The 24,017-nt window shown below is 42.2% G+C and overlaps 1 protein-coding gene across 8 annotated transcripts in view; it reads right to left on the reverse strand.

The window, feature by feature from the left end:
* Positions 1 to 24,017, reverse strand: part of SLIT2 (slit guidance ligand 2) — a 213,507-nt gene that overhangs the window by 11,407 nt on the left and 178,083 nt on the right. For 3 of the 8 annotated variants that reach the window (XM_072126021.1, XM_072126024.1, XM_072126028.1), the window contains 18 exons: positions 21,076 to 21,219; positions 19,964 to 20,107; positions 17,179 to 17,345; positions 16,929 to 17,061; positions 15,659 to 15,727; positions 13,299 to 13,370; positions 13,143 to 13,214; positions 12,958 to 13,029; positions 11,302 to 11,465; positions 11,048 to 11,080; positions 10,132 to 10,256; positions 9,945 to 10,042; positions 8,863 to 9,002; positions 8,386 to 8,412; positions 6,067 to 6,160; positions 5,791 to 5,928; positions 5,467 to 5,707; positions 2,972 to 3,102 (listed from right to left, as the gene is read on the reverse strand). In XM_072126021.1, the coding sequence (XP_071982122.1) occupies positions 2,972 to 3,102; positions 5,467 to 5,707; positions 5,791 to 5,928; positions 6,067 to 6,160; positions 8,386 to 8,412; positions 8,863 to 9,002; positions 9,945 to 10,042; positions 10,132 to 10,256; positions 11,048 to 11,080; positions 11,302 to 11,465; positions 12,958 to 13,029; positions 13,143 to 13,214; positions 13,299 to 13,370; positions 15,659 to 15,727; positions 16,929 to 17,061; positions 17,179 to 17,345; positions 19,964 to 20,107; positions 21,076 to 21,219 (2,064 nt within the window). The remainder of the gene's footprint in view (positions 1 to 2,971; positions 3,103 to 5,466; positions 5,708 to 5,790; positions 5,929 to 6,066; positions 6,161 to 8,385; positions 8,413 to 8,862; positions 9,003 to 9,944; positions 10,043 to 10,131; positions 10,257 to 11,047; positions 11,081 to 11,301; positions 11,466 to 12,957; positions 13,030 to 13,142; positions 13,215 to 13,298; positions 13,371 to 15,658; positions 15,728 to 16,928; positions 17,062 to 17,178; positions 17,346 to 19,963; positions 20,108 to 21,075; positions 21,220 to 24,017) is intronic. The other 5 variants (XM_072126026.1, XM_072126023.1, XM_072126025.1 and 2 more) reach the window with 3 other exon arrangements.

The following is a 24,017-nucleotide window of genomic DNA, read 5'->3' on the forward strand; positions in this document are numbered from 1 at the left end:
ATTTCTGATTCTTGCTGAATATACAGACGGGTTCTCCCCGCTCTCTGCTAACAATAGCGTTTTTCTCTCTCCAGTCTATTTACTGCGAGTTGGAAGACAACACAGTGAGTTAAAGTGTCGCGCTGTGTAATGGCCTCTGAAACTGCTGTTTTATGGCCTCGGCTCTATGGTCTTTACCTGATTTATTAATTAATTCATTGCTGGTGTTGCTATACACACAATATGCCAGATCAGGGAGAGACAATTTGTTCCAATCATCAGAGCCTCATATTCTTCTCCTAATGATGGGAAGATTTACTGCATGGGAAGCTGACTATGGAGTGAGGCTGCCAAGTAGAGGATTATGGGACCTAGCACAGCACACACCATAATGTGTAAATGATCAGTGACTGAAGACTTCTGGCCAATGAGTAATAAACATTTCACATCAAATAATTTGCTCTAGGAAGTCTTAATGAGGTCCTCACATGGCTTAATGATATGGCACACCACTTTCTGGAACCACCAGAAATATGTTATATGCAGTAAAGAAGGTCCATTTGGCATTTTTCTTGGACCTTGGAGCCATTAACCACCTGCAAAGAGGGTGATCCTGAATTCAAAATGGCCCCTACGTTGTCCTCAAAGTAGACAAGCATCTGGAAACAGTTCTTTACCCTATCCCTAATGCAAACACACATTCTTTTTCCGAGCCATGTTTGTATGACAACTAGAAGGAACAGTCTGCGACTATCTGAGTCATCGGTGCAATTTACGACCACCTCCAAGTGACCTGGATCCACAGGTGGACATGTCCTTCCTTATATTCAGGGACTATAGAATTTTCCAGTTTGAGCAGTTCCATTGAAGAAGGAGTGGTGGTCACTCATGTTCACCGCTTTTTCATTCACATGCAAGTATCTACAAGTACTCCCATGTGAATGGATGCAAAAGATCAACCATTACTTATTTAACTTGTACAGGTCAGTCAGAAATACTCATCCCTAAGGTCCCAAAGAAGAACAGTAAGTGGAGCTCACCACCACACGGTTTATATCGGTTGGGAAGACCTGTGGACCCACTGTTCTCCTCAGATGTTCTACTATTGGACCTCCAGTGATGAGACATATATATCCAATATAAGAATTTGCTCCTGGTAGGTTGATAACCGGTAAACATTCACTAGCACAATGGGGCTCATTTACTAAGGGTCCGTCGGACGCACTTTCGTCGGGTTCCCCAACTATTTGCGTTTTGCGCCGAATTGCCCCAGGATTTTGGTGCACGCGATCAGATTTTGGTGAATCGGCTCCCGGCTTGCACGCAACAGAAATCGGGGGATGGGCCGCCGCACAACCCAACGGATTTGGACAACGCGTGGGATTTAACATTTAGAAATGTGTCGCAAGACACGCACTTGCAAGCACCGGGAAGAAGAAGGTGAACTCCGGCGGACCTCGCCGCAGAAGCAACGGATGCAGGAACTCGGGCGCACGAGCTCAGTAAATCGCGCTGGACCTGAATCCTCGTCGGACAACGCACCGCGGGATCGCGACAGGACTGGGTAAGTAAATCTGCCCCAGTATATTATGTCAATTGATTCTAATTTATAAAAAGTTAATACAGTAAGAATTGGACGCTCCACAACCTTCAAAGGGCTTTGACCTAAACTTGGACTCAAAGCCCGGGCAACGAACCAACAGTAAAGATGGGTAAACATATGGAAGTCATCTACAATATCATTATGTGTTACATAATCAATTTTATGATTAGGTTTATGTTTGAACAGATTTGAAAAAAGACAAGAAAAAGGAATCGGTATAGGCGAGTGGGGATTGGCATGGTCTACACACATGCCAGTACCAGATGTTTGGAATGATCGCACTGTTTCTGTGGAGAGAGGCCCATCACACCACTGCGCCGTGCCTGCTATGATTTATACGGCTGTGTTTATGTTGTACAATGGCCAAAATACAAGTTTTTATGCTTATGAAACACCTAAACAAAAGAATTTGGTGGACTCGGTATCAGGAGGCTGGTCACACCACACGAGCTTCACTCCCTCATGAAGGTTGTACTAATGCTGACGGCATGTCACCTGCACGTTCTCCCGCTCTTGTACCGTGTCCACCAGATTCCCTTCTCCCACGAAACTTTTACGACTCTCCAATCAATTAAGCAGCGTCTAGACGAGGCAGTGCAATCTCCATTGACATTAGGGGAATAAATAAGCCGCTTCCAATGCAATGAAGGAAGAAATTACATGAGGTGCCTGACGCACAAACCTTGCTGTACCTAATCACATTTTTAATATGATTATTTATTGCGTTTTTATGGGGATTTATTATTACGTAATAGGGAATGTATGTTTTATATTATAGCTGACCTATAGCTGGAAAAGGGAACCTGTCAGAACAAATTCTCTCATGAAACTTATTGCAGTACATAAAAGGGTTTGGATGGGTTTCATGATGGTGTCTTTCTTCTTTGCAATGATGAAGGAAGTTGCAGATAAGGGAATTTGAAGATCTATGCAAATTCTTTCTGTAGTAAGGAGATAAAGAGCTTGAAACAGTTTAGCTTTCTATGCCTAGGCTTCTGTAAGCAGGTTAAGGTGAACCATTTTCTTGCTAATGTGCCTACATTACACCTAGCAAATTTGTCGTCAGCTTGGGGACATGGTTCCTCATGGAGGACTTGTTAGGATGGGGTTAAGTTCCCATGAAAAATTTTCTGTCTCCAATAGCAGAATCTCTTCAATGAGAACCTGCTATCTTCTAAAAAGTAGACTTTTTGGCTGACATGATAGCGTCATGATGGATGGAATTCAGATTACCACTTAAATTGTCCCGAATAGTCCCAAAAGGCATATGTACAGTCAGTGTACAATAATATTCACCCCTTGGACATACATATATTGCCAAAAAGTCATATCAATCAGAGAGATTTTATATAATATCAGAAACTTGTATTATTACTCTAGAATACCTACCTGTAGATGGCAGATGCTGGGTAACTTCCGGTGTCATAACTAACCCGCACTCGACCCCGATACAACTCTACTGCTATGTGATCCTTGTCTCCTTTGTAGAGCAGGATCCCACTGTCCTCGTCTGTGGCCACCTGAAACAAAACCAAACTTTTATCAATGACCCATTCAGTTAATGCTAAGAATACAGAATGGCCTTTGAGAAAAAATCTTAGAGACATTTATAAATTTCTGATTGGTGGGGATCCAGGGCTGGAGACCTCCAATGATCACTAGTATGAAGGAACAGATCTAAGTATTCTTGAGTTAGTTGAAAAGTAAAGTTGGTCCAAATCAGATTAAATATTGTGAGACATTTTGAAGACAGAAAACTGGTATCACTGCAGTTATACATCCCCCTTTGTATTTTCTTGTTACTTGAAGCTGGGGCTCATAGACAAAACTGCGCTCTACTGCCCCTTTATTTTAGAGTTTGGTTTGTTCTCCGCCCCCAATAATCAAAACATCTCTATGACACGTCAAAAGTTAGCTGAAAGTACGGTTACTCGTTATAGGGTAAGTTGCCCAGTAGGCCATAAAGATGTCATGTAGGACAATTTTGGGCGCCCCCTTCAGAGCACCTCTACATAGTGAATGTCCCATCTTGAGTGCTCTCCATGGCCTTCATCGATGAGTACTACATTTTATCGAAAGCTTCCATTGGTAAAAGCAAAGGATCACACAGGGTTTCATCTGCAAGACCTTGTGCAATGAGTTGGTCCCAAAATGAAGAAGGCACAAGTTACTTCGGCAGCCATAACTCAAATCCATATCAACTAATGTTACTGCTGTAAGGTTGCGAATAAAAAGTTGATTAAAGTTGACTGTACCGAACCCAACACTTCATCTTCACATGGCCAGGACATATTTTTATGTTATACAGTGTCAGATTGTTTACAATGACAGCAAGCAGAGGTATTTTATCTGGAATCTCCTTCCGGTAAACACAACAATCCCATTCATTTGTCCTCCCGGTACCTGGCTAATATCAGCATCGTCACATATACAATAGTTTCCATAACTCACAATGTAAATAAAACATATTCATATGTTGTGTGGAGTAATGTGACATGTTCTCTCGTGTACTCTGACATACCTCGACATCTGTATGAGGTTAATAAAGAAAAACAGATTTCTGGAGCAGCAACAGAGGATCTCATTTCATGAGGAATTTCAATGCGTTTCTCCTTATTAAACCTCCCCTTTATGTGCCGCTAAGATTCGTATCTAAATAAGGGTTTTTATTGCAAGCGCGCTCACATGACACCGATATCTCGTAATGTTAAAAGTTCAGGCACGGCGCTAGTTACATATTGATAAGGATTTCTTTATACTTCATGTTAAAGCTTTGTACCCATTTTCGATGTAATTTGAATTCATAGTCAAATTTGTAGCAGCTATGACCTTATAAAGCTGCAGGCAGTGTTAGGTAATGTCCATTGAGATCTATGTGACCTTTTGTGTGTTGTTAGTAGCAACAGGACTGTGGGAAAAATGCATGTATATTCCAGGATTGTAGCTGGACTTGAAACACATTTTTGTACACTGAACTCTTCACTGAACCCAATGCAACCCTCCCCTCTGCAGGTTTGTGGTTGAATACTACAGCAGTCACTCAGAGTATATGTAGAGGAGGACCTAAAGAGCAGCTCAATTTCCAAGGGGGCAAAATGGGGCATGAATCTGTCGCATCCTGCACTATACACAGGCAAACTGCACATAGTTAAAGTGTCGGCAGGACAAGGGATAAGCATCTGATCACAGGAGGTTCACTATTGGACTGCCATAATGGAAAAATTCAGCATAGAAGTGAATGTAGAGCACCATTCAAATGGGCACATGCACACCCCGATTCTTCTTATTTCTGGGGGCCCCAGTGGTTGGACCTCCATAAATCAGACACATATGAACTCACTGGGGGTCATTTACTAAGGGCCCGATTCGCGGTTTCCCGACGTGTTACCCGAATATTTCCAGGTGGCATGCACGCGACAGAAATCGGGGGCGTGGCCGAATGAAAACCCGACGGATTCGGAAAAACCGCCGAATGCAAAAAAAAATATATGTCGCGGAGCTTGCACTTACCTTCACTCAGCCCGGCTCGGTGTATTCCAGTGTGTTCCAGGGAACTTCAGCCCAGCAGCGCCACCTGGTGGACGTCGGAGGAACTACCTTAATAAATCCCGGCCGGACCCGAATCCAGCGCAGAGAACGCGCCGCTGGATCGCGAATGGACCGGATAAGTAAATCTGCCCCACTGTCTACTGAGACTACTGTCACTGATGTCCGGCACCGATGCATGGAGGTCTTCATATGGCCAGGTGTCAGGTTAGAAGAAGACTTCTTGGTCCTTCTATACTTCATCCACAACTTGGTATCAAGTGTTGGATGTACATACTTTATGATACATATAGTACATCTTATATAAGCCATAGTAAATCCATAAAAACCTAACAAACCTGTAAGGAGATGTTGGTCTGGGAGCGAATCCTCGTTGATGGGATTTGTAGGAATGAGTCCTTGCTGACAAAGTTGATGCTTGTGAGTTTCTCGCACTTGCCCCCTTGGTAGCCGGGTGCGCACTGACAGGACGGGTCACTGCCCTTCATAATACACTGACCTCCATTCTGACACTCAAAATTATCACACGGACTTGTACGAGGTAGAACCATAGGAGGTGGGAATTCACAGAACAGACCGCTAGAAAGAGGAGATGTACAGATTAATGTCAAGACATCATAGCCATGGCGGCCATATTCACGTCTCTCAGAAGGCAGGCTCACCTGTAGCCATCAGGGCAGACACATGTATACCCATTTAGTGCATCCGTGCATCGTGCACCATTGCGGCACTTGTTGTCTTGGCAATCATCATAGTCTACATCGCAGTGCTCCCCCACATATCCTGGGGTGCAGTCACATCTACAAAACACAACATAAACATGCTGTATTGTTTCCATGCAGGAGTCAGGGAAAGTTTAGTTACAGTACAAAACTAAGACAACCATAGTCCGGGTGAAGTGTTATTGTACCCCTTACTACCCTTTAGCCTTCACTTACTTGTATCCCTTGGGTGTCACAATACATTTAGAATCATGCTGACATGGGTTCACCTCCTGGGAACAGAAGTCCAGCTTTTCTTCACATAGTTCTCCTGAAATACAACAAAATGGAGGTTTAAGGTAAATTCAGGTCTGAATGTTCTGAACATTTCACTGTATAATAATAGCTCAGAATAATATGAAATATCACAAACATCACAAATTAATGTGATAAAAGAATGTTAAATACATGAAGAAATCCATCATCTTTCCTATTGTATCTATCTATTAAATAAATATCAGTAAAGTCCAAACCCGCACAGCATAAATGCTCCTCAAAAGGAGGGGTGCAGCACCCCCACAGGTCCTGACAGGGACTCAAAGTAAGGCTATATTCACACTGCCGTTGCCCGCCCGTACCGTACCGTAGCGGGCAACGGCAGTGTACGGGGAGAGGAGGAGGAGGTGAGTGCAGCTCACCCCCGCCCCTCTCCATAGGCAGTAATGGCGCACGGCGCCGTACTACGGAGAAAGATAGGACAGGTCCTATCTTTTTCCGGGTACGGAGCGGTACGGTGCCGCACGTGTGCTGCACCGTACTGCTCCCGTAGGGCGCCGTGCGCCCAATGACGTCTATGGAGGACGTATATCGGCCGTATATACGTCGGCCGTATATACGTCCTCCATACGTTAGTGTGAATGTAGCCTAAGTAAAAGTTGTATAAAGCAGGCAAGTTGATAGACACCGAAACTTCACCACTATCTATCTCATATCTATCTATCTATCTATCTATCTATCTCATATCTATCTATCTATCGCATTACTGTCTATAACATCTATGTATCTCATGTCTACCATCTGTCTACTCTACCCCCCATCTATCCATGTATCTATTAAGTAAAGAGATAAAACACCTGCACTCCAGTAGAAACAGAGAAAAAAAAAGTGTTCTTAATCTATGTTCAATGCATTGAACATGGATTAAAACCACTATTTTTTCCTTGGATCTACTGCCATTTGTAAGCGTTTAATGGACTGTGTTTTCCTGTGCTGCTAAAGAACTTTTTTTGTTTCTATCTATCATCAATCTCTCTATATTGCAATCTATCTCATATCCATTTCCACATGTATTTCTATATTTATTATATGTCTACCATTGATATATCTGACTGTCATCTGACTGACATCAGCGTGCCCTAGGCCGCAATCGCCATCCATTCTGGTATTCTGGGCCTCCAGGCCCCAAGAAAAGGCTATGCCCCGGTGGGGAATGTTGCATATATATATAATGGTAACTTTCCCGATTTAAAGCATAGTAGGGGGCAGCACTTTTTTGTCTCTGCTTGGTGTAGGGGAGGGGACCCTATAAGGCTTTGTGCATGATAATCACATATACTATTATGATTCCATTCTCCACCAGCATCAGCATCCCTGAGTTGACTTGCAGTTTGTGGCGTTGTAGTCTAGGTTATCCTGACAGCTTTATGAAGGAGCGCGTTACCCGCTGGAGGAACACCTGCTTTAGCTTTCCCCTGCCACTGTGTACTGAAACACAAAACCTATCTTTTTATGAAGTGGAATAATGAACTTAGTGCAGCAGCATGCAGTCTCCGAGCGCAGCCCCCTGGATTATGAAGCTCTGCGATGGATGACCTGACTCCCATGAATTGTACCTAGAGGGGCACTTTCACGTTACTTGAGATGACTTGTAACATAAAATATATATTAACAAGCCTTACAGCTGCTCTCCAGCAAGAAGTGTGTGTGTGCTAGCACCATAACCATTCTACTATGTGTAATGTAACATAGTGATCACACAGCGGTGTACCAGGGTCTACGGGAAACATGGTCTGGGTCCAAGGTGATACCACAGAGGAATAGGTCATATACCCAGTCAAGAGACAAAAGAAGAGTTCAGAATAAGAAAAGCAACGCAAGTATAAACACACAAGATACAGACACAGTGAAGGTCCAGCAAAGAGATGGACACATTATGGGGGGGCTCGAGGAGCTACGCTTTACTTTGAAATGTTGGTCATCTAGTAACACACATATCTTCTGGACGTAATAGAAAGGTAACCAAGGTCATTGAAAGACTCTAGTACTAAGAGATGTGTAAATAGGGTAGTGACCATGGGGAACAATTTTTTGGAGTCCCAGTATATATACAGATTGAAGGACAAAGCAGTCAGTCTCTCCACAGCCAAAAATGAATGATAACAATAGATTACACTCAACCGAGAAGGAAACTTAGACAGACTTTGAGTTAAGTGTCTCTTTTAATAGAGATAGGACATAAGACATAAGATTAGAAGAGAAGGATGAAGCAACACTGACCTTTTTCCACCTCATTCAGATTAGCAGCTTGTGCGACAAAGACAGAAGAGACAAGATACATATGTGTTTATTGGAGACAACACAACATGTTGAGACAGAAGCAACAAGGACGAGAGCAGAGAAGCGGATGCTGCATGCTTTAAGTATATTCTATGGGGACAAGACGAGCGACACTCATCGACTGGAATGGAAATAGTGATAGTCATGGCTTTATGATGGAAGACAACTGTGGTCATTAGTGGTGAAAGCACTAAACCATCTGGTTACTTGTCCACAGTCCTATACATACAAGTCCATACAGTGCAGATCAGGGATCATTGCCGGTTTGTCTGGCTATATAAATCCTTATGTTGACATCATACAACTTATGGATGGCAAATATGGATCCATATATGAATATATGTGAATGTGTATCATAGAGGAGGGAGTTGGCTGGTGATATGGTCTATGAAGCCACTTTCATATCCAGGAGCTCACCTGTGTATTCTGGTGGACAGAGGCAGGTGTAGTTGTTGATGCCATCCACACAAGTGGAATTATTCTCGCAGTCATTATCTTCACAGTCATCAATGTTCACCTCACAGTTCTGACCTTCAAATCCATCCGGACATGTACACCTTAAAGAGAGAAGATCATAGGACCACTTAATGGACATCATGGAGAACCTGGGGAAATGGACCTTGAAGTTTGGAGGACAATAAGTATCTTATTTAACAGGTAGACCATTGAGCCCTGAGCAGACAGACCACAATGCAAATCTTGTCTGTGCACCATCTATAGTTTTGACCCAGTATCTATCTCCTCAAGTAGTCCAAAACATCAACATCCTAGTTGGTTCTTATGACACAAGCTATAGTTTCTAGCAAGACCCGTGATAGCGTATGGCCAATATCTCCAAATACAGAAATTTTACATAGGGCACACTATATAATAAAAGACATATGTGGTATATATCTGGAAAACCACATGGGAAAGCCCACAAAGGTAATTGATCTCCCAATCCAATAAGTAAAGATGATCAAAAGTGAGTGTGATCCACAACTCAAAACTGTGCTTACTCTTCTAGCTCCATACTGTAACTAGTGGTTTCCACTGATGTATAGAACCAAGGCCATAAATTTTACAGCTAAGGATGCAAAAATGTCTGACGGGTCTGAAGGTTTCTACAAAAACTATAGAGCTGTCCATAATATACCTGTCATATTTTACTCACAGCATGTGGAAGCAATGAGGAAAAGATACTATGGAACAAATTGGCAGCATATGTTGAGAAGTGTCAGATCCTCAAATCTTTTGGATATAGGTATGTAGGATATAAAATATTGACGGCTTCAAGTAATCTGAAACTAGCCAATGTCATATATACCTATGGGTATGATGACTGCCGCCTACGCCACCATCTAGGCTTATGGTTTTAAGAGATATATAGAAGTAAATGAAGGCTCTATATGTTACCTCTCTAATCAAAGCAACCAGAAGATAGGGGTCCCCCATTCTCAAGAAAGACGCTGGTCCCAGAGTGTAGAAGAAAATGAAAGCAAAAAGACATTGATACTAACCAGTAGCCATCCTTCTCCCCTTCTTTCAAGTGGCAGGTTCCAGCATTTTTACAGGGACTGCTGATGCAAGCATGGATAGGAATATCACAGTCCTGACCCTAGGAACATAGAGGAAGCCACATGTATCACCAAGAATGATGGACACAAAATACCATGACAACCAAAAGTTTTCTTTTATAAACAATACCTTGAAACCATAGGGACATGTACACCGGTAGAAGTCAACCGGGTCATTCTTACATGTTCCTTCGTTTTTGCATGGGTTGGATAGACATGGATTACACTTGGCAAGGATATTAACATCCACAGGTCCTAAATAATAAGAAAAGTATGGCATTATTACAACTAAACCACAAATGGGAAACTACAACTCACAGTGTGTCCAGCTTTTCTCCAAGGCTAGACCATGTATGTTTTGGAATGTGATACTATCATTGCAACACAATGACTTCCTAAATACATTTTTTTAAAATTCTAAAGGTAAATTTACTTATATCAATCCTCTGTCCACAGAATAGGAATAATCTGATCACTTGGGGGTCTAAAGGCTAGAACCCCCGGTGGTCCCAAGGATGGGCACCCCATGTGAATAGCGTGGTGGTCCACATGTGTGAGCAGTGCTCCATTCATTTATTGGAGTTTCAAGGGAATAGGTGTTCCACATCATAAGGGATTTGTGTCATTTGTGGGACACCCTTTTTGAGGTGCACTTTTCACAGCCACCTCTTCCAGCCCAACCATAAAAATGGCCGCTCAGCTCAGAAACCCAAGATGCCGAATTCTCATTCCTAGACAGTTGTGATATAACTCCTAGACATTATGTTAGAGTTGTTGGTCAGTTTTACTAGTGATTCAAGCTTAGTCTGGTCTTATTCATGATAATACTGGTGGCACAGCATAGTTGGAAGGCCTTGCTTGGATAAACAAGCAAATTTTGTCATTACCACCTCTGCGTGAGAGGAACTAATTCACTTTCCGTTGAAGGTATAGCACAAAGACAGGGGTGTGGAGAAGTAACATGCGTGTTTGGAGTTAGGGGTACATCTTAGGGAAGGTAGGTAGGTAAAAGTTTGCTTTGACATTTTAGGGACCAGGACCCTTACCTGGAACAAGAAAACCACATGGCCCTGGAATTTCTAGGGCAGGGATTATAATAAGGTCAAAAGTAAAAGACTGAGTGTTAGTTGGTCTTCACAAGTCAAAATTTTTTAAATCAAAAATTTCATTAGTCAATGAAAATAATTTGTAAACTTTCTTGGAATGGAATCTAGATGGGTGTAAATTATAATGAAATTTTATAGACCCGTCCTATCTACTCACATAATATGGACAAAATGAGAAGTGAGTAAGGTATTACCATGACATGTAAACTTCTTAGACGGTGTGGTAAGGAGAAGCTTGTCGGCCATGTCCCCAGGTCCGGCGCATCGGGCAATACCAGGTTCTTTGTATTCTGACTTGACCCAATCAGACAGCCATTGCATGTTACAGTCACAGTACAGAGGGTTTGCCCCGATAGCCCTGGAACAGGATGAAGGGAAAATATTACTGTCAGTACTGCGTATTGTGAAATATAGCAACAATTTCATGGCTCAAACTATGTGTTTTTCTAGAACGTCAGATCTTATTTCTACAAAAGGGCTTGGAAAATTGTCACTTTCTATTATAGGGAATGAATCTAAAGAATAACCTGCAGTATGAATCAAAAGGAATAACTCTAAAAAACTGAAATATACCTAATTTCTAAGCTCAAAGAAGCACTTAAATGTATTTCCTTCTATTTTGTTATATACTATCAATGTATCTGTCAAAGTAAAATCTGAGGATGCAACAGGTCCCTGTCACACAGATGTAATATGGAAGATATCAATGCAGCCTCCCTGACTGTATATTTATGACCTATCTGATTAGTTACCACACTATATAGAGAGAGGGATAATCCACTGTCCTTCCAGCTGATGGCGCTGCATCTAGATGCCCGTGTGATGCTTTGCTGAGGCATCTTGGAATTGACAGCATAGCAGAGAATGAGTAAGCAGGGGGAAATCCATGTTGTTATATATATATATCAATCTACCTGTCTGTCACAGTAATGGCTGAAGATGTCACAGGTCTCTGTCACACAGTTGTAATATAGATGATATCAATGCAGCCTCCCTGACTGTATATTTATGATCCCTCCGATTTTTTACAACACTACATAGAGAGAGAGATAAAACACTGTCCTTCGAATAGATGGCCCTTAATCTAGTTGCCCATGTGATGCTTTGCTGAGGCATCTTCAAATTGACAGCATAGCAGAGAATGAGTAACTAGTGGGAAATCTTAATATTAAGATGTAGTCTGTTAATAGCAGACAGGAATCTGCCCAGCAGGAAAATTAGTATAGTATACATAAAGGAAATGCAAGGTAGGATAGACAAGAAAAAGATGGCAGTAAAAAAAATGCATTCACTTCAGAACATACCTCTATATAACACAGGAGTGTGGTTTAATACCACACAGACCCCCTAGTACAGTGATGGCGAAACTTTAAGAGATTGAGTACCCGAAATGAGACCCAAAACACACTAGCTTTTACCAAAGTGCCAACACGGCAATTTAGGCAGTAACAAACTTATTGTTACAAGAATCTTTGCGCTCCAATGCGACCCTGTCCACACCTTCCTACTCTCTGGACAGGACCAAGCAGCTCAGGATGGGTCATTTCAAAATAGCAGGGCACTACTTGGACTGGCTGAGACTGCATGTCTGGTAAACTCTGTACCTGGGAGCCCGTGTGCCCACAGAGAGGCATCCGAGTGCCTTCTCTGGCACCAGTGCCATAGGTTCGCCACCACTGCCCTAGTACTACTCTTGGATTGCCTTAAAGTGATTTGACGAAGATATAAACATCCAAGCAAATATCATATTTGTCCATTTAAGAGCCAATCAAATAACCTGCCCACCTATTTCCTTCAATGCTAATAATGTGTCCATATTTTTAATGCAAATTAAAATACAATTCACTTACAAGTGAGACAACGATGAGAGGTCACTGAAGGCTCCTTGAGGAATGGTGGAGATGTCATTGCCATGTAGAGACCTATAGGATACAAGTGTCTGGTAACTCATCTTCAATTATCAGATATATCCGACAGAACATTTCTAACATTTTACATATAAATGGATGGAAATTGGCGAAAATAAAAGACTTACAGGAGCCTAAGGGAGTTTAGACCAGTGAATGCCTGTAGAGGAATACATCGGAGGCGATTGTAACTGAGAATCCTGGAAGAAGAAGAGTCGTGTGATATTAGAGGAGACATCCATCTCCCATCACTATAAGCTGTAGACGTATCATAAATCACTTACAGAGTGAGGAGCTGCGTCATGTTGCTGAAACTCTGGTTAGAGAGAGTGCTGATTCTGTTATTGCTCAGGTCACTGAAAAAGACGCATCCATTATATCACTTTTCTATCGCTCCATTTTACAAGGCAGAGATCAAATCATTCTTTAAGAGGATACATATAAAATACAGACAGAATCAATCTTGTTGCCTTATGATGTGCTCTAAGTAGAGGAAAGAATAGGCTATGTGTTGGAATTCCATTTTTCAGAATAGGTTTATAGACTAGAAGAAGAGGAATCTATCACTATTTCATGCTGCGGCTGATTGACAGCCTACTCGCTATTACTATCTATAAGGAGGAAGCTGTCAATCAGGGAATGAAGGGTGGAGTCTACTAAGTCTACATTTTCCAAGACAGTGGTCAAATCATTCTGTTAGAGGAAACATATAAAACACAGACAGCATCAGCCTTGTTCCGGAATCCTATTCTCTAGGTCTAGGAAATTATAAGCTACATATTGGAACTTCATTTTTCTGTGGTCTTAATTCTGTGTAGAACATAAAATAGAAGAAGAGGAATCTAACTCTATATTTCGGAGATTCAAATGGGCTGTATACAATAGAATCAAACAGAAGATGTGGAATGTATCAATATTTTTATGAGGCTGATTGGCTATTAGGCTGGATTCACACGACCGGTGCCCGCCGTACAGTAGCACGGCGGGCACACGGCAGCGCGCGGGGAGAGGAGGAGGGGGAGAGCGCTGCTCACCCCGCCCCTCTCCATAGGGATATATGGCGCACGGCGCCGTATGCCCTGAAAAAATAGGACATGTCCTATTTTTTCACGGGGCCCGGAGCAGTACGGTGCCGCACGCGTGCTCCCGTAGAGCGCCGCGCGCCCATTGCCGTCTATGGGGGGCGTATATCGGCCGTATATACGTCCCCCTTGCGGTAGTGTGAATGCAGCCTTACTTAGAGAGGTAGGATCAATATTGATGCTATAGGGTATTTTCTAGCTAGGGGGCTGGAGTGGATTATAATACAGGTGGTTTGGGCCTTCTTTAATGTACTGAGAAGAGCCTTCACCCAGGAAATCCTTGTGTGACGTTACTGCTCTCATTACACATTTGCACAAGAGTCATTTCAGGACCTTTGAAGGTCCTCCAAAGATCCTGAAAGCTCAGATTGAAAGCAGGCAGAAATGATGCATCCTCCATTCCCAAGAAGCTTGATTATAGTACTTGATTCTGGCAATTATGGGGAAAAAATATTCATATATTGCACAAGAGTCATTTCAGGACCTTTGAAGGTCTTCCAAAGGTCCTGAAAGCTCAGATTGAAAGCAGGCAGAAAGGACGCATCCTCCATTCCCAAGAAGCTTGATTATAGTACTTAATTATGTCAATTCTGGGGCAATAATATTCATACAGCCCAGGGCCCATGCAAATCCGCGCTTGGCGTGGGGAAATGATAGGCTAGGTATCCAAACTCCATATTTCAGAGATCTAAATGCTTTTTATAGAATAGAATCAAATAGAAGAAGAGGAATTTATCTTTTTTTTTTTGCTGTGGCTGATTGACAGCCTACTCCCTATTACTGTGCCCAGGAAGAAAGCTGTCAATCCGGGTCTTGAGTGTGGAGTTATCCAAGAGCTCACAAATACAGTGTGTGCCTATTTTCACCTCTAGAGGGAGTTTTGAGATTCACATTTTACACATTATAGGACATCTACCACCAGGATGAAGGAATGTAAATCAAGTACACAGACATACTGGTGTGTGCCCCTCTGACAGGATCTGCTATTCATTTGGCTTTTTATGCCCTGTTTTTTTACAAAAAAGGACTTTGAAAGTATGCAAATGAGTCTGAGGGGCTCTAGGCTCTACTAACACCCCTCAGGCTAGCTTGCAAATTTTTTTAAAGCTATTATTTTTTTTAAACAAGGGCATACCAATCTAAAAGAAGAGCAGATCCTGCCAGAGGGGGCACACACCAGTATGTCAGTGTGCTTGGTTTACAATCCTTCATCCTGGTGATAGATGTCCTTTAAACTCAATAATTACACAGTAAGTTGTGATGATAAAATTACAATTCCGTATTTTATTGTTTGTTCTTGTGTTATAACTTTTTCATTATGGTTTTTAGATGACTATCCTTTACCGCAACCACTATCCCTGTATAACAGGTGTCATGGCTGCCTGCCCACAACGCAGACTCCCCTTAGGCCGCATATATGAGATAAAACACAGCGCAAATCAATGCACCTCGTAATTGGAGGTTTTTCCGTTAGTAAATGTAGAAAGTGAAATGATTCTATGTTCTTTTATAATGGCCCCTTATTATTACCCCCGCAGCCAATAACTTATATTGATACTCACATGAGCATTAAGTGCTTGTAATTGGACAGCTCCTTAGGGACAAGGGTAAACTGGTTTCCGTCCAGGTACCTACAAGAAGAGAACAGAATGAAATCCATCACTGAGCGAGAGATTTAAAGGGTTTCATTACTTTTTTTGTGGAGCTCCCAGAGGCAGAAAGATAAATGATAGTGAAAAAAAAACCCCATAAAAGTATAAGAGGATGAAAAGTCATAAATTCATTTCCCGAGTCAGCAGTGTGTATAATGGATTCATTTATAGACTGATTTCTTGTTTGCCATTTTATAGTAGATGACAAAAACCCAGACACTGAACAAGTCACTATTCACCTGTGAACATTGAGTGGAAAAGCAACAATGTAATTATATAATCAAAGCCAAAGAATAAACATATTCCTAATCACGCTGCTACACATTTATTACACATGGATTGTATTGTATGAATATAATCAGTAGACCTTGAAATGGGAATCTTTACAATCTCTTTCTCCATCCATCGCCCAGTATACTACATGTAGCATGTTATAGAGCAGGAGGGGCTGAGAAGCTCAGTGTGAAATGTTTCAGTATAACTTTTTAAAAATGTACTACGTTTATTAATTTAAACCTCTGTTGCCCTCAGGAGTCCAGTGGGTGGTCTTACTCAGTGATTGACAATATATTCCCTTTATGAATAAGACCACCCACTGGACTCTCAAAACCCAGAACAGAGGTTAGGTAAATTATATACTGGTCATATTTCTATTTTGTTCAACAAAACAAAAAAACATGCCGCCTGCAGATAGGACACTATATACAATATGCTCACCTCCACCTTCTCAATAACAGGATACCTGCTGCTCCTCCTGCTTCATAACATGTTTCCTGTAGATAGGACACTATACAATCTGCTCACCTTTACCTGCTATGTAGCATGCTCCTTGCAGATAGGACACTATGTACAATCTTCTCAGCTCCTCCTGCTCTATAACATGTTCCTTGCAGATAGAACACTGTGTGCAACCTGCTCAGCTACTCCTGCTCTATAAAATGCTGCCTGCAGATAGGACACTATGTACAATCTGCTCAGCTACTCCTGCTCTATAACATGCTGCCTGCAGATAGGACACCATAGAATCGGCTCAGCTCCTTCTGCTCTATAACATGCTGCCTGCAAATAGGACACTATATACAATCTGCTCAGCTCCTCCTGCTCTATAACATGCTGCCTGACGTCACTATGTACAGTATGTACAGCTCCTCTGGCTATATAACATGCCCATAATACTTACAACTCTGTCACGTCCTTGGGTATTCCTTTAGGTAAGGCCTTAAGACCTTTGTTACTGCAGCGGACCACAGTATCCAGACACGTGCACTCTGCGGGGCAGCGAGCAAGTGGCGAACAAGTGTTGTCATCATTACCTGGTGTATAGAAAGGAGACATGAGAGCATATATGAGAGTTATATGTATTATTACATTTATACTATGAGAATTAGTTAAAGGATCTCATGTCAGCTGGACCATTGCTTGGTTCTTACCTTCGTCACAAGTAAAGTCCTGGATGGCGACATCTTGGATTGGAATCTCCTTGAGGAAGTAAGGTTTTTGGCAGCGAGGGTTTCCAGTTACAATACGTTTCTTCCTCAGCCAGTTTCCTAACCAGGCCAGGTGACAATTACAACTGAAAGGATTGCCCAGAAGGTTCCTATGGTACAAAGGGAGTGTGATGTCTATGTGATCTTACATCTTCTAGAAACATAACACGAGACAGCTATGGTTACAACACTTGGCCTTGAGATCAGTCTAGAACATTAGACGCCGTTTTAGAGAACCTGTCGCCTCTTCTGACACGTCTGTATTTCCCACAACAGAAAATTTCTATCTCATCTTTGTTTTTAGTTGTACTTCATGATGTCCCGCTGCTATTTCAAGAGGTGTGACCCTATCCAGGCCATCATGGGACAGGGTCATGTTGTCTATTGAGTTATACATTTCTAGGAGGAACAGAAAGCTGTAGGGATAGTTATCGTAAAGTATTTACTAATACAACATGTCAGGAGAGATGACGGGTCTTCTTTGAGGAACCCAAGATCCCATTCCATCCCCCCAATCTCCTTGTACTCCAAAATAAAAAAGTAGTTAAGTTGGGTTCTGATGTTCACCAGTAGAAATGATACTTGAAGTACTAGGGTCTCACCTAGAGTCTCACCCTCCCCTGGTCCCCATCACATATGAAGATCTAAGACCTGTTGGTCAAGTGTTATTGATGACCTCCTCTCAACACCATTTAGTGGGCAAAATAACCCAGCAGACACTAGCAGTGGCAGCCTAAAGCTTCCTGGGGACTCACATCTTCGCAAACCGCCCAAAAAGTTTGATACTGCCCTAAAGAGATAATAAAAAGTTGGCCCTCTAGCCCAGAAATCCTCATACAAGTGTCCCTTTGAAGGTCCTTATGCTGCAGAACTGAAAACAGAAAGAAGGGACCCCCACTCCTTTCCCATGAAGCTGGCAGTAAATGGCAAATATTGGAGTTGTGAGGGACAACACTTTTGATACAACCCATGGCCTAAAGCAGGGATGGCGAACCTATGGCACTGGTGCCAGAGGTGGCACTCAGAGCCCTCTCTCTAGGCACCCTCGCCATCACCCCAGCACAGAGTTCGTCAGACAGAACTCAAGGCCTCTTGTAGTCCCAGACAGCCCAGGACCCTAGAAGGAAGCTACAATGATGGTCCAAACTTCTTCTTTTTTCTACTGTATTGGTGTCCTCAGGTGCCAATACAATTTAAACCTGTGACAGAGCAGGGAGTCATAAGTTACTGCTTAAATTGTCGCATCGGCACTTTGCTAAAAATATGTGAGTTTTGGTTATAGTTTTGGCACTCAGTGTCTAAACGGTTTGCCTCAAGTAATATTAATCTGCCCCTAATGGTCATGAATCCCAAAAACATATAATAACCTAATGTATTTTTCAGACTTTACACCTGGACTTCCTTTCTGCCGATTTACACATGCAGACAACAATATCCGATTCCGCCCATGCATCCCTTCAGCTCATTTAGCAGGATATTTGAATTTGCACCCGGTCCGCCAGGCTGTCACGGCGCACCTCTCGCACACAATGCAGTAATATGATATAGGGATGAAGGCGGATTACTTTTTTGTTATTGCATTTTAACTGACACTCGCAATTTCATTAATTTGTCATCGTGTGATTTCCATCTCTGGGCGGCTTCACGCTGCCGCTCTCCAATTCACAGTGACAGCTGAGTTGATTACATGCCAGTTATAAAAATGAATTCACTTGCAATTCCTGATACCCCTGGCATCTCACCACTTCATTTTTTCCGCCTATCGACGACACCGGCCTTCATAAACATGTCATCTTTAATTTTCCCAAATTAGCTGCTAGGTGTAGACTGTCACAATTCATATACATGAGGTAGTAAGTGTTTCGGTGGCCGCTGTGTCTCATGAATTTACCGTAATGACAATATAGTCTCCCTCACTACGAGCGGGGGCAAATACCTGTCAGTCATCCGAGAATATATCCATTTTAGCACCAATTATGGGACAACATTTAGTAACCTATTTGGATAGAAAATGCCAATTTTAGGCTAATTTGTATAAAATCCATTTACCCTGTTGTGTGGAATAACGGGACCTTTGGCACCTGGACCTCAGATTTTTTAGAATGTGAAAATACTCAGGTTCTAGGCTTAGATATTACTTTATACCAAGTAGAACAAGATAGTATTATATCTGTACTCTATAGGAGTAAGTAATTGTAGGTCCAGGACCATGTAGCTACTATAGGCCCCCAAGAAAAATTGGGATGGCAATCCCGTGCAATTATGGAATGATCATGTGGTAGTGGTTTGTACCAGCTCCCATGGTGCCCTTGTACCCTTATGTTCAACATAATTGGATAAATATCAGCATTACCGGTTTGTGTAGGCATGACCAAATGATATATTTGGGTGCTATTTATTTTTGTAGCTTTTCTTAAATTGATCTTAACATATTTATCGGAAATAGATTTGGGGGATATTTAAAGATTTTTAGCTTTGGAGGATGAGATTGCACCCCCCCCCCCCACACACACACACACACACACACACACACACACACATGCTTGCACTAAAATTCTCCCTTCATAAAAGTGATAGATACTGTACATTGTATTTTATATTCCATTATCTGTAAAGGTAACAGGTGCTAGCTGCAACCCCCAATCAATGTATGGACATGAAAGTAACAACTGAAATGACGTGGCACGAGGTCAACACGACACCGGTGGCACATCGCGGCTTTACTTACAATGTAGACAGCGAATGCAGCGTGTCAAATGCTCCGGGGGCCACCGTGACAATCTGATTGTCATAGAGAGAGAGTAAGCGAACAGAACTGAGACCCGTAAAGCTGTCATTATTCACACAGGTAATGTGGTTACTTCTCAGCATCCTGCAAAAAGCCAGAGGAAAATCAAAGTTATAGCTTGTTATACTAGAAATACCAAGCTGAAGTTACCGGTAATAATAATAATAATTCCTTTATTTATATAGCGCACACAGATTACGCAGCCAAATCGGTCCCTGTCCCCCTGCGGCTCACAATGTAATCTACCAGTATGTTTTGGAGTGTGGGAGGAAACCAGAGTGCCGGAGGAAACCCACACAAACATGGAGAGAACATACAAACTCTTTGCAGATGTTGACCCTGGGACTCCTAGGAACCCAGGTCTCCAACGCTGCAAGGCCTTAATGCTAACCACTAAGCCACCGTGATTCTTCTGTCCTATGAACTGAGGCAGAAGTAACCGATAGTGAGGGATATTCCACAGGACACTACTATGCTATACCCAACAGAAAGACTTGTCAGGTTTATTGAAGATGATTAGTTTATATCTAAAATGATCAGATTATTTTGGCATGGACCCACCCAAAATATTTGGTTCTGTGATGCTTGTCTTCTATTATTTCCAAACCACAAACACAGGTTACATTATCCGTTATTCCTGAACATGGAACTTAGAACTAGTACCGTAACTAGTAATATATTCATTGAAACCGCTGCTTATTCTTGGGGGCCAAGTCCAGTGGGTGGTCCTACTCTGAGTAACTGAAATAATTACTAGTTCCACAGCACGACTCATTAATCTGCTCAACTAATCATCTATTGTCTATGAGGGTTTGATGCTCTCCCTCAGCTACAAATAACAGGAGAAAGAAGAGTTGAGCATGTTGGCTGTTGGGTTCTTAGGGAAAATAGGCTCCAATAGGCCCCAAAAATAGTGCCTAATCAACCTGTTCTGATGGTATATGATGTGACATAAGACCTTATTCACTATACTATTATAAGTAGTGTTCTATATTTTAATAGATATCACTTTTTCTTATTTGTGAAAAAAAAAAATTTGATCTCATACATACAATGATTTAAGCCCGTCCAAGCCTTTAAATATCTTATGGTGTACGTTCTCTATTCGATTACTGGTAAGAATGAGTTCGTTCACTCCATTTGCCCCCTCGAAGGTTCCTTCCTCGATGTCCGTGATCTTGTTGTTGCTTAGATTTCTGAAAATAGGAATTATACAAATTACGAGAAAGAAATGGGTACATTACCTATATCACAAAGCAGAAATTTCCAGCTACTTTTTGCCTACAGCCTGTATGCAAAGCAATGGGGCAGATTTACTTACCCGGTCCATTTGCGATCCAGCGGCGCGTTCTCTGCGGTGGATTCGGGTCCGTTCGGGTTTCATTAAGGCAGTTCCTCCGACGTCCACCAGGTGGCGCTGCTGCGCTGAAGTTCCCCGGAATGCACTCAAGTTCACCGGCCTATTCCAAGTGAAGGTAAGTGCAAGCTCCGCAACACTTTTTTTTTTTTTTTAAATGCGGCAGTTTTTCCGAATTCATTGGGTTTTCGTTCGGCCACAACCCCAAATTTCCGTTGCGTGCATTCCAGCGCCGATGCGCCACAATCCGATCGCGTGCGGCAAAATCCTGGGACAATACAGGGAAAATCGGCGCAAATCGAAAATATTCAGGTAACACGTCGGGAAAACGCGAATCAGGCCCTTAGTAATTGACCCCCATTGTGTCCCCTTGGTAACAGACTACAAGTTTAAACCTCTGTAGTCTGATTCTGCAGAGTTACTCCCTTCCATTTGCTTCTACAGGTACATAGACATTGGAAAATGGCTAACAATTGACCTCCCGTACGATGCCGTCAGCCCATAGAAGTGTATGGGGGACGTATATCGGTCGTATATACGGCAGACGTATGTACGTCCCCCATACATGTGTGTGAATGCAGCCTTAGTAGGACAAAATCAGTACTTTTCTTTTGTTTTATAAAGACTAGTAGATTTTATTTTTTATCTTCACACGACAGTATGGGGGACGTAAGTACATTCCTCTTCCATAGACGGCAATGGCCACATGGAGCGATGCAGTGCCACATACGTGTGGCACGTACCACTCCATACATGGGAAAACATGGGAAGACATGTCCTATCTTGCCCCAAGTGTACGGCCCATACGCTGTGCATTTACATGGAGAGGGGAGGGGTTACCTCTCCATCACGCCAGGCGTAAGCCCGCCCGGCTACGGCCTGGCGGGCATACGTTTGTGTAAATTCGGCCTTAGATGCAGTGACGAAATAGGAAAATAATGTAACTTTAAAGCTTAAAAAACAGCCTATAAACTTAGACATTCTATATGACTTTATGACTTTGTCATGTATAGCAAAACCACAACCAACAATTTTCAATCAATGAGTTTCTTCATTAAAGATAGACCATTGTTTCAATGTTTTCTTTCAGGATCGATCACAGGCACGTCCGTGTGATATCTTTTCGGTTTTTTATTTTTTTAAATTTTTGCAGACTAGAATAATCCATGCCAAACTCAATGACCTACACCGCACATAACATCAGAGCCAAGAGTCAGATTTCTTAAGAGTTGCAATGTGACATTGTATATAACACTGATAAATTTGTATATTGTAAGGTCAATTATGTACAAATCTAAGGGATTGATTCATTTATATATTTTCTGCATCGGATGGAAGAGAAAATAAACCTCATCTATAATGTACACTGAGCTTTACTGCCAAATCCAAGTTAAACATTGGCAACCCACTGCATCTTTCCAGATTCTGCTTGATGCTATTTATGTCTAAGGGCAAAAATGCCTTTGATTGAGATCTTTATGTTCTTCTTTAAACTTGATTTATGCTGAAGGGATTTAGAAAGCTTCAGTTTAACCAATACCAACATTTGGTTAGTGTTACAAACTTGGTTAGAACCTGTTCCTGATGGGTTAATTATAAGAGATAGGATCTATTGTCTATGTTTCACATCTAATAGGGCAATGTAGCAAACGTGAAGATTCTATCTTGTGTAGGAAGTAGGACAGCCAGAATATTCAAATCCAAGTACCATCATAATATAATGGGGCAGATTTACTTACCCGGTCCATTCGCAATCCAGTGGCGCGTTCTCTGTGGTGGATTCGGGTCCGGCCGGGATTCACTAAGGTAGTTCCTCCGACGTCCACCAGGTGGCGCTGCTGCGCTGAAGTTCCCCGAGGCCCGCCGGAATGCACTGAAGTTCACCGGCCTATTCCTAGTGATGGTAAGCGCGAGTCCCGCAACACTTTTTTTTAAATGCGGCGGTTTTTTTCCGAATCCGTTGGGTTTTCGTTTGGCCACGCCCCCCGATTTCCGTCACGTGCATGCCAGACGACTATCCGATCGCGTGCGCCAAAATCCCTGGGCAATACAGGGAAAATCGGCGCAAATCGGAAATATTCGGGTACCACGTCGGGAAAACGCGAATCGGGCCCTTAGTAAATGACCCCCAATGTGTATCCCGTTAATGTCCATACGTTCGTAAGATGGGTAAGGTTTCCTCATCCTCCCTTGCTCGGGATGTCTTTTCATACTGCTGTAGCTTTTCAAAGATTGACTATACTCATACGACATTTGCTGGAGAAATTTGGTTTGACCAAGAATGGATATGTTCTCATTAGAAGGTAATAAAGTGGCAACTTCTCCTCTCTGAGAACAAAAGGATCTGGGATGTTGAAAACTGACATGTCACACCCTTTTTTTTTCCACCATCCCCGAATCGGAAAAAAAAAGAGGTTTTTATATATGTTTAATGGTTGGCCAACTTACATCTAATGTGTGTAGTGAGTCTTACAACAGTATGGGAAGGGTCATCACCTCATGAGAAAAGTAGATTTTTTAGAAACATGTTTTGATGTGATGGTAGAAGCCTATGCTCAAGACTTTAGGATACCTTCAAAAATCAGACTTCAGTGGTAAGAAAATCAGAATTTCTTCTTGTTCTTCTAAGCAGTTAGA

The sequence above is a fragment of the Engystomops pustulosus genome, chromosome 1 (assembly GCF_040894005.1).
Source record: "Engystomops pustulosus chromosome 1, aEngPut4.maternal, whole genome shotgun sequence".
Classification (NCBI taxonomy): domain Eukaryota; kingdom Metazoa; phylum Chordata; class Amphibia; order Anura; family Leptodactylidae; genus Engystomops; species Engystomops pustulosus.